We start from the raw sequence: 10,403 nt of genomic DNA on the forward strand, positions 1-10,403 counted from the left end.
CGACTCCCGGCGCCGGCGCCTTTCTTGTATCCCACTCTCAAGACACTGAAACTCGACTTTACAGCAGGGGATACCTCTTCTTGAACATGGCGGGGGTTGTTCCCCCTGGTGTGATCTTGGACAATGTGTTGAGAAGACGCGGTTTGGAAATATAACGGGTGGTGTCTAGGTGGAAAAGTGCTTGTTGTAGAAAGAGCGCTTGTTGAAGATTGCCATCACAACCATCGATCTAGTCGCCCCCAATGGCTCTCCTTTTTTTTTTTTTTCTTTTTTGGTCGCACAGCCCAATGCTCGCGACAAGAAGGGTCATAGCGCAATGCTCGCGACAAGAAGGGCCACACTGCTCCTCATTTCCTCTCATCCCCTCATTCGCCATCCCTTCATCCTCGACTTCTTCCCTCATTCGAGTTCCAGCAGCTGCCACTATGGTCTCGCTCTCAAAGCACTCTCGACTCTCTCGTCGCTCCAACAGCGTCAGTTCCCCGCTTCAAGTCCCTGAACTCCTCGAGCAGATCCTCCTTCACCTCAGCCCCGATACCCTCCGTTCCAGCTGCCTCCACGTCTCTCGCCAATGGTTCCGCATCGCCTGCACCCTCCTCCAGAGACCTCTCGGTTGGGCCGCAGCAAGATTAAGTTCTTACTATATTCGCAAACGTCTAAACCCACACAAAGTCTTCCTAAGACTGCCTCTGGCGCGCTCTTTCACAATTGCACACTCCTACTGGCCCAGTGATGAACAGAATCCACCAGAAGTCTGGCTTGAACTACTACACGAAATCAGGATGCTGTCAGCAGAAGAGCGACTCCGCATCAAGGAGCTATCCATCTGGGAGTACCTGTCCTTCCATACACAACTGGTGCCACTGCTGGCGTGTCTGGGCCCGTCGCTGACGAGTCTTAGCATCGTGATGTCTGCACGATCGGACTGTATCCCCACCAAGATTGTGGAACTCTGCCCTAATCTCTGGGCACTGCACATCCAAGCGCGCGGCCGATCTGAAGTCCTGGAGGAAGCGGATGAATGGCCAGTTCTGCCTTGTTACTTGCCTCTACGGTCCCTCAAGCTGACGCGCACGGATGTACCGGGAAAGACCCTTCTCTGGCTACTGCACAGTTGCCCTGACTTGGACGAGCTATGCATCATCGATCCCGTGGTTCCTCCTTCCGATCCTGACCGACCCATTATGCAGTAGATATCGTCTCTCTGTCCCAGGCTCAAGAGGGCTCGGCTTTCAGCCCAGGCTGGCCATGCATGGGATGCAGTCTCCGACAATGAGCTCTCCGCGACGATGAATTCCTTCCCGTCGGTCACCGCGTGGACCTTCAGATCAAAAGATTCCACCCCCACGGTGTTCAAAGCCCTGAGGGGATTCGACCACATCAACACGTTAGCGACACTCGAGATTCTATACTGGACCGATCCTGGGCCTATTCGCGCTCATAGGCCCTACGAAACGTTAAGGACGCTCGAGTTCGAGGCCCTACCTTCGGCCGACGTCAGGCAGCAATCCATATCTTTGCTCCGCCAATTCCTCTGCGGCTCTCCACACCTGCTGCACCTCAAGGCCCCCGGGATCGAGTTTCCGACCACACTGTTCAACCTAGAGGGTACCTTGGCCCCTGAACAGAGCGACGGGGAAACACAGCAGGAATGAACTCACAATCTAACGACGGAAACGCATTGCAGGATCTGGGCCAGCCGAAAACTGTGCACGCTCCACCTTGGGTTCAAGCCGGAGAGTCTTGACAATACGAGAAGCACTCGGGTCATGTATGGCTGTTTGAGCAGAGTATGCACGGACCTGCAAGAGTTGTTCATCTGGCGACGGAGGCTTACGCTGTCTTTAGAGAGCGGTCTCTGTCTGCTGTCGAGGCTCCATCGTCTACGCCGGTTGATCATCGAGACTAGTACTGACGGTTTTGAACGGGGGAACTTGGACTGGATGTGCAAGACGATGTCGACGGTGCAGAAGGTGAAGGCCAGGATTCAGATCAGCAGCTTCAACATGCCCTTCATTGGGCCTGGGCTTCAGGCTGTCTGCCCAACACGGTCCTTCTCTACATCAGCCTCGGCGGATATACCTCTCCTCCGTTCTCATGGCAACAGACCCAGGAGCCCTGACAGCGAAACCGCAAGCGACAGCAGCAGCAGCAGCGACACGGATACGAGCGACACAATGACCAAGGACTACATGATCGACGGCGTCGGCATGCGGCACCTTGGGCTCCACAAGGACATTTCCGATCTCATTCAGGACCGGTTGTTGAAGGATTGGCCATGCTGGCTGTACTTGGAGCGACTGTATGTCGAGCTGGAGAGTGGGCCGTGGTACTTTCATCATAACAATTTCCGGAAGACGCTGGGAGAATTGCGGCCCGGCATCGAATTGTATATTAATGAAACGTTTGGCTATAGCTATATGTGCGTGCGCTCTTATTGAAAGTTGCACCTCACTACGTCCTTGGAACTGGTTAGATATTCAATAAAGATGTCTTCGTCAGAATGGACTCAATTGTTAGTGCATCTACACTCACGGGCATAGCCGCAGAAGGGAGTCTGGCGCTTTGCACTTTCAGTAGTCGAGGAGGCGGGAATAAACTGTTCAATGAGTACGTCTTCTCTACCTTTCGGGTGTATCGGTAGCCAAGTCTTCTGCTCTAGGCACAAACCTTTATCCACTGAGCTAAACACTTTCGTAGTTTAAGAGTTGACCGATGGCGCATGATCGCTGGACCGACTTTCAGTTTGCCAGAACGCTCATTGGCTGGCAACAGGGGCTGGCCTCTCTCTCTCTTCTTACAGCTCCTTCTTCCCTTAAGCACTGATGCCCTGCAGTCGTCCTCATCTCGGGAATGCAGGAGGACATAGTGCGGCGGATCGTACATCAGCATCATTTCGTAAATCCTTTGAAGTCGCCCTTCCCTTTGCCCTTCCTAGCCTTCCTTTGCCTCAACGATGGTTTCCCTCTGATCTGCGAGTGAAGAGACAAGATAGACCATTTATCCTGTGCCGCCTGGATGCATCGGACGGGTCGTCGCCGGAGCCCGCGCTGAATGCGGCGTCCTCGTCGCTGTGTCCCCTCCTCCCTTCACGCTAGACGCCATCAGCCCCAGGTTCCGCACAGGGCGCCACGCACTTCCTGTTTACAGGAGCACGAACCAAAGCCCTACTCAGCCTGACTAAGTGCTGTCCGAATCTGCAGCAACTTGAGATCATAGGTCGCTGAAGAGATGGGGCCAACGTACCTCTCTGCCATTATTGCCCACAGCTCATTCAGCTTTCGATCGACTGACAGGACGACGATGATAACAAGTTCGGCTCATCAGATAGCGCTCTCGCAGCCTTACTTCGGAACCTCGTAGGGACTCCCACTCATCGAGTGATTACTGGTGGCCGTGGGGGGCTCTCGACATTTCAGGCATAGCTAACTTTGTTTGGAGAAGGGCCCGTAAAAGCACTGCTTGAGCAAGCAGACCCCTTAGAGGTACTAGATCTCCATCTCGAGAATAATGAAATCTCGTGTGAACATATGGTCGACGGGTTGAAGATTCTACTTGAGGACGCAGAGGGGCTGAAGCGGATCTGTTTGCGGATGAAGTACCAGGATGATCCGAATGACTTCCAAATGCATAAGCTGTTCGAAAAGCCCTGGGTATGTGCCTGGACACTGGAAGAGCTGTATTTATTGAGGATTGGGTCCTGGAGTTTTGAGGAGTGCGAGGCCGAAGAAATCGAGGTTCAAGACGACGATGGGGAACGGTTGACCGTGACATCGTTACAATATTGGAAGTTCAAGAAGACGGACTAGAGAGGATACTGCTAGGATCTCATGGAGCCATCAGAAATACACACAGACGCAGATGGATATTACAGAGTGCTCATTTTTATTTTCTTGATGATTTGTAACAAGTATGGTGCGATTTTTTAAACCTGCTGGTAATGGGGCTGTGCCTGATAAGGCTGTGGCCGATGACTCTTGGGGATGAACGAATCGCGATGCATATAGTACTGGAAGATCGTACCGATAACCATCATACCAAGCGTCCCCGCGAGCATACCATAGACCTGTCCTGAAACCTGGTAACCACCAAATAACGCGGCATGGTTCCCCGCCAAGAAGGCCGTAAAGGCCTCCTTGAAGCCTGTATGGACAAAGTTATCAAGGCCCACAAAGAACGAACCCGAACCCACAATGGCGGTACCAATGATAACAACATGGCGCTCAAGGAAGAAGGCGAGCACGATACCGATAATAACGCAGGCGACAATAAATATGGTGCGGCCAGTGCCATTGGAGATAAGACCGGAACTGGCCCAGGAGAGGACAAAGATCGAGAAGTAGAAGCCGGCGACGCCCCCGATGGCGGCGAAACCGATGCGCCAGAAAAAGGCAAAGAGCGCGCCGCCGATGATGCCGCATGCACCTGAGACACCGATGTAGACCCATTCAGCGTGAGGGCCGTAGCCGAACGAGGGTTCAAGGTTGCGGAGGGCAATCCATGCAAGCGTGGCTATCAAAGGAGAGGTCGAAGTAGAAGATGCGATGGATTTATTAAGAGAAATGCAGAACTTCTTTTTTTTTTTTTTTAATGATTGTGAAGAGCGCGTAAACATGCAAAGAAACTTACCAAAGGCATAGAAGCCGGCGAGGAAGAGAGTAATCTTGAAGAACTTGTGGCCAAAGAACGCGAACAAGAAGCCTGCGGCCATCAACACGATCGCGACAATCGACGAGCTGACTGTAATACCTCTGGTGGCTACATTTAACAGGGAAAATCGGTGTTTAGTTAGTGCCGCCGCTTGAGTCAGATGTGGTCTATGCATATAAATATGCATAAACATGCACAATTGCATTGTGGCAACCATTCATCACGATATAATGCACACTACAAGGGAGGGAGGGCTGTCTCCCAAAAAAAAATATCTATATCCCATCTTACTGGACGCGCTGTTTGCACTTCAGCCCTGTCTCTATCCTTTTTTCTGTGGCTGCAGTACAGCCTTTTTTTTCTACTACTGAAACCTTCTATAGTGCACAGAACGAACGGGACACTTCGCAGGGATGTGGCGATGTTATAGAATCGGGTCCCCTCCCCCCCCCCCCTCTCCCTCTCTCTTTGTCTCTCTCAAAAAAAAAAAGATAAGCGCGCCGCAAGAGAGATAGACGCAAAAACAACTTACCACCTGCGGGTCCACCGACATCGGGGATGGTAATGTTCGTGTAGTCAGGGTCGGCACAGACCATTGACGTGAAGAAGCAGAGGATAAAGGCCAGCAGGGCCAGCGCGCGCATTTGTAATGAAGATCTCATTGTGAATATGACTCGTCTTTCTATGAAGAGTATAGTGTCTGTGAAATTGGGTAAAGTACGAGTAGAAAGAAAGGAGTGCTTTTTTTAACGTTCTGTTTTTATCGGAGGAGAGGAAAACGAAAAGTGGATTGAGAAGCTCCTGAGGACGTCCCTGTCCTCTTTATACGAGGTGTTGCCTTCAACACAGCCCCAAGTGCTATTATTGTTTTAGTCTCCCAAGGAGCACGCGAAAAGGTGTTTGTTGCTGGGAAATAACTAAACAGCAACAGCTCAACAGAATACTCTTCCGTCTACGGGAAAAGTCGCCCTTTGTGCCTGTATGTTTTTCTCTTGGCGAACTCGTCGTTCTTTTTTTCCCATCTGCGTACGCCAAGGTTTTTAGGCATTGCAGGGCTGTCGTGCATATCACTTGCTTACTCCCTCTACCCCGACGATAACAGTTTACAGTGCGACTTTCAGTACCTAGTCTTTCTTCTATTTCATATATGTAGCCTTAGTGTGCTTCCATAGGCCATTTCTGCGTCATTGACACTGCCCAGATGGCGGCGGCACTCAGACTATTCGTGGTCCCTCGCTTCCCAGGAAGAGAATTATTTATTGCAGCAATAGGCTACTGGGGTATTGGTGGTCAGTCCTCACCGCCCAGTTGAAGAAAAGGTGTGCTATTCAAGGAATGAAAGATGCATTACCAGAAACCATGAGTAATCTTTATTTCAAGACGCACACGTTCAGGTCCATGCGCCTTTTTTCGCGTTTTTCGCCCTTTTGGTACTCGCACGAATACATGCAATGTAGTATCATACAAGAAAGGGTTATTTCATTGCGGCGCTGTTCTCGCCAATGACCACCTTCAGGACTCATGTCGCCGAGTGGAGACCTTTCCTTTCGTTCTACGCGATGCATGTGCCGTTCGTTAAATTGTCCTTAAAATAAATACGTAGTTTTATTTTCTAGGTGAATAACCCGCTCTTTCTTTCATCGACGACGGCCCTTGTCATATTTTTACGCCTTATGATTCCCTTCGCCGTCCATCTAGTCCTTGCCTCCAGCTTCAAATACTTTAACCTCGACTGTTGGCACTTCCTTGTAAAGACAGGTGCCCCGATGTCTTTCTGTTTACCACACACCACCTTGCTTCGGACGCAGCTCCGTTTGTTACTCGAATGCGATGAAGGGTCCGGCCAGTGAATTTTCCAGCTGTCAAACTGTCCGTATAGTATCCTGAAAGAAGCCATTCATATGACGACGTGAACCTCGGATGTTGATGAATTGGACAAGATGCGATAAGAAATAAAACATAAACAGTGGAATATCTGAAGCAAAAAAGCAAGGAATTGAATAATAAAACTATATGGAAAAGAAAGAAACTGGGTTTGTTATGGGGACGATGGTTTACATGCAGGCAACAGTAATGGTAAGTATCCGTGCTTGTTCGAAATATTGTAACTCGCATCGTGCCTCTGTATGTCTATGCGTATTTCCAATGAGAAAGAAAGGGATTGTAGTACTTACAAGCCCTTTTAATAACATACGAGTGACCAAAGCAAAAAGATAGCTCTTCTTACCTGAAAGGAATAATCTATTTTGACAACCCGGGTTGTTACTCTTATTTGGCAACCCCTGCACATGTAAAACAAGACTCGTATCTTTTGCGAATTTCAAGTCGAAACAACGCGGCGAGAGGTTGAGAACCATTCCTTCCTCCACCTGGCACCCCATGCAACCTTTTGCGAGCTTGGGAAAAGCCTTCTTCATGACGGAAAACAGGCTTTTATCGATGACGGACCCAGCGATGACGAAATGGGAAATCAGTTACATTGTGGAGTCCTTTAAGAGACAGATGACGATCTAGCTTAAAGAGCTGGGGCCAGGTACCATAAGGACTACTGGCATAATCGACATTTAAAAAATGTTGGCCTTACATGGAGTTAGTATAGGGGTTGCCAAATAGCAGTGTCAACCCGGGTTGTCAAATAGATTGTTCCTAATTACAAGGAGATCGAAAAATAAAAAAACTCTCCCGTTGTTCTCGGAGGAATCCCCAGTAAAAGTACAAAAGAGAGAGAACCGCTCCTGGGTGGGCTTGAACCACCAACCTCCTGATTAACAGTCAGACGCGCTAACCAATTGCGCCACAGAAGCTTTCAACTTGTTTGATAATGCAGCGGCCTACGGGCCTACATATGCCGCACACAGCCACATATCTCTAATTGCACACATCCTTATTTGCACATGCCCTTTATTTGCACGCCCTCTTCACCTGCACGACTGCTCCTTTTTACCACTGCACTATTTTTGTCCAGGCTGCGCCCAAACCTGGCCGGCTCCTGAACGCTCTCCATCTCATCTATACCCCGTTCGCGCTCTCCATCTACATTTACCCCTGAGTATTAGTCAGCGCGGCACCGACCCAGGCCCCGCTTCTAGTATAAAAACGCGATGCCTACCATGAAGAATAAAGCGGTTCCGAACACCCAGAGAAAGACATACTACCTTTTGCGACTTGATTGAAGTTTATTTCACTTGCCCCGTTTTCCCTCCTACCCTGACCTCTATCTACCTATCTAGCTACCTTACACCCCGCCCATCTACCTTACCCACCTTGCACTTATCTTGCCTACCCCATCCACCCTTTGCCTTTCCCTACAAGCCTACCCTATCTTGCCCCGACTCCGATTACCCGTAACATCTCTTTTTGGTGCTCATTGCAGGGATAAATTCCATTATCAATCCGAACAAGCTGCGTGCCATGAGCAACGATCCAAACCCAATAACCCCAACTTACCATGGGACGGTCATTCCGCCTCCTGTTTTCAACATTGATGATGACCCACTGGACTGGCTGGACGAGTTCGAGTGCGCCATCACCGCCAACAACTGGTCCGATACCCGTGCTCTTGCCATCGCGCCTATGCGTATGCATAAAGTCGCTCGCGCCTTGTTTTCCGACAAGAAATTCCCAACCTGGAAGGAATTCACCGAGGCTTTCCGCGAGCACTACCAGACCGAGGAGTACAAGAACCGTGCCTTCAATGCGGCCCAGAATTACCGCCAATCCGACAAGGAAAGTATCGACGTCGTAGTTGCCAAGATGCAGACCTTCTTCAGACGTGCTGACGTGACTGATGATGCGGTGAAGCGAAGGTTGTTCTCTAATTCTGTGAAAGAACACATCTTCAAAGAACTCTCGCGTAAGTCCGCGTCGACCTACGCCGACATGGTGAAGGTGGCTCGGCAGGAGGACCACATAGAGCAAGCCGCCATCGATAGACGGCGTGTGCCTGCCGAGTCCCTCCCTGTGTCGGCGGCGCCCGCCACAGCCAGTACTTGGCCTGCTGCCCCTGCGCAGCCTGAGCGCAGGCCGACTGGTCAAGACCTCGGAGTTGATGAGCTCATTTCGAAGATGAGCACCTTGTCGCTGAACCAAATCAATGCCGTCTTCAGTGCGTTTGGACAACTTCCTATTGCGAGACAAGGTCAGTCTCTTTCGGGCGGTGGTCGCGGTCCTGTTAACTGTTATCGATGCGGTAAGCCGGGACACATCTCTCGCAACTGTACGGAGTCACTTCCCAGCGGCAATAGAGATGCTCCTCCTGCTGGACAGGTTAACTGGATTGAAGTGGCGAATCAAGACGATGTCAACGCGGTCACCCGATCCCAAAGCAGAAATGCTGCCCGAACCGACGCCCATCCGTATCGTAGTGCGAATGCGGAGGTTCCTATGCAGCCCGTCAGACAGCCGCATCCTCCTGCGAACCATGGTGCTGTCGCACCGTCGAACGCCGGTGGAATGCAACCCCAAGCCCGAGCTCCGATTCCAATTCCGACTCCCGTTCCCGAGACGCCTGTCGGTGCAGGCCCTTCCAAGGTCAAGAAAACCCCCGTCAAGGTCAAGATTGCCGAGCCGACAAGCATGGACCTGGATTACGAGAAACCAACTAGAAAGCGCCTCGTGAGGAAGAAGGCTAACCCGAGGACGGCCCCCATCACGCTGGCTACCTTGCCTGGTGTGCAGCCCTATAGCATCCTCTCGGATATCATTACCACGCCCGTACACATGACGGTGGGCCAGGCCCTACTGTTCAAGGAGGTCCGAAAGGAGATGCTGAACAGTCTTAAGCCGGTCTCCCACACTGTCAGCCAGCTCCAGCCGATCACTGCCCCCGCTTCGTCGGCCCAAGTCAAGGTTACCATACATGGTCATGAAGTTTACGCCATCGCAGACACCGGAGCGTCGCTCTCAGTGATCACCCGAGGACTTGCTGAGTTCGTGGGCGCAAAGGCTGACCACCCGTACGACCAGATGATAATGACCGCGGATGGCAAAAAGCATGCACCTCTCGGCATGATTTCGTCGCTTCCAGTTTGCATTGACGACGTTGTAATGCCTGTTCCTGCCGTCATACTCGATCGTTCTGATAAGGTTATGCTGCTCGGGATGACGTGGCTGAAGCTCCATGGAATCCAGCTGGACCTCAAGGATAACCTAATGACGTTCGAGGCGAATGGATACGAGTATGAGGTGCCGTTAAAAACCGGTCGCGTTGCTTCGCAGCAAGGACAATCTGACGACACTGACCTTGATAGTGATGAGGATGACGACGTTGATAGCGACGACGACCTTGCAGGAATTGAGGAAATCAATGCTATTGCCGTCGAACCAAGAGAACCGGTTGATGAGAACGAGAAGTATCCACTGAGTAGGGAGGAAGAGATGGAGCTGATAGACCTACTCAACAATTACCAAGAGGTCTTTGCCGATGATATTGTTGAGCTTGAAGGTCGGTTCCAGTCTCAGGTCAAACATGTCATCGACACGGGCGATCATCCGCCGGTGCATGTGAAACCATATCGAATCCCGAAGGCTCATATGGATGCTGCTCTCGAGGAGGTCGCGAAGATGCAGGAATCAGGTATTGTCGTCCCTAGCAAGAGCCCATGGTGTGCTCCCGTGCTCCCTATCAAGAAAAAGGACGGTGGTATCAGGATTTGTGTAGACTATCGTTGCTTGAATAAGGTGACGAAGAAAGATGCCTATCCCTTACCTAGGATCGACGACCTTCTCGACTTGCTACCGGGCAGCGTCATTTT

The 10,403-nt window shown here is 51.0% G+C and overlaps 2 protein-coding genes and 1 non-coding gene across 3 annotated transcripts; 1 reads left to right on the top strand and 2 right to left on the bottom strand.

Moving 5' to 3' along the window:
• Window positions 1-238: 238 nt before the first annotated feature.
• Window positions 239-3,838, top strand: BC939DRAFT_533296 (uncharacterized protein). The gene is made up of 4 exons (XM_051561694.1): window positions 239-1,079; window positions 1,194-1,594; window positions 1,688-2,319; window positions 3,442-3,838. The coding sequence occupies exons 1-4, from the start codon at window positions 243-245 to the stop codon at window positions 3,807-3,809; spliced, it is 2,238 nt and encodes a 745-aa protein (XP_051406856.1). The 5' UTR covers window positions 239-242; the 3' UTR covers window positions 3,810-3,838.
• Window positions 3,839-3,867: 29 nt separating this feature from the next.
• Window positions 3,868-5,553, bottom strand: BC939DRAFT_467879 (uncharacterized protein). Its single transcript, XM_051557853.1, has 3 exons — window positions 5,183-5,553; window positions 4,630-4,758; window positions 3,868-4,512 (listed from the first exon to the last, which is right to left on the bottom strand). Exons 1-3 carry the CDS (start codon window positions 5,310-5,312, stop codon window positions 3,926-3,928), a joined length of 846 nt encoding a protein of 281 aa, XP_051406857.1. The 5' UTR covers window positions 5,313-5,553; the 3' UTR covers window positions 3,868-3,925.
• Window positions 5,554-7,380: 1,827 nt separating this feature from the next.
• BC939DRAFT_t177 lies at window positions 7,381-7,454 on the bottom strand. The gene has a single exon. It is a non-coding gene; the product is annotated as a tRNA-Asn (tRNA).
• Window positions 7,455-10,403: the final 2,949 nt, after the last annotated feature.

The sequence above is a fragment of the Gamsiella multidivaricata genome, assembly GCF_025024155.1.
Source record: "Gamsiella multidivaricata strain RSA 2152 chromosome Unknown BC939scaffold_113, whole genome shotgun sequence".
NCBI classification, from domain to species: Eukaryota; Fungi; Mortierellomycota; class Mortierellomycetes; order Mortierellales; family Mortierellaceae; genus Gamsiella; species Gamsiella multidivaricata.

Bases quoted from the DNA above. Each gene is read 5' to 3' on its own strand.
- BC939DRAFT_533296 (XM_051561694.1), top strand. From the start codon at position 243: ATGGCTCTCCTTTTTTTTTTTTTTCTTTTTTGGTCGCACAGCCCAATG. The intron at 1,080-1,193 runs GTACCGGGAAAG...ATTATGCAGTAG, and splicing joins TCAAGCTGACGCGCACGGAT to ATATCGTCTCTCTGTCCCAG. The intron at 1,595-1,687 runs GTTCAACCTAGA...AACGCATTGCAG, and splicing joins ATCGAGTTTCCGACCACACT to GATCTGGGCCAGCCGAAAAC.
- BC939DRAFT_467879 (XM_051557853.1), bottom strand. From the start codon at position 5,312: ATGAGATCTTCATTACAAATGCGCGCGCTGGCCCTGCTGGCCTTTATC. The intron at 4,759-5,182 runs GTAAGTTGTTTT...TGTTAAATGTAG, and splicing joins TGTCGGTGGACCCGCAGGTG to CCACCAGAGGTATTACAGTC. The intron at 4,513-4,629 runs GTAAGTTTCTTT...CTCCTTTGATAG, and splicing joins CGCCGGCTTCTATGCCTTTG to CCACGCTTGCATGGATTGCC.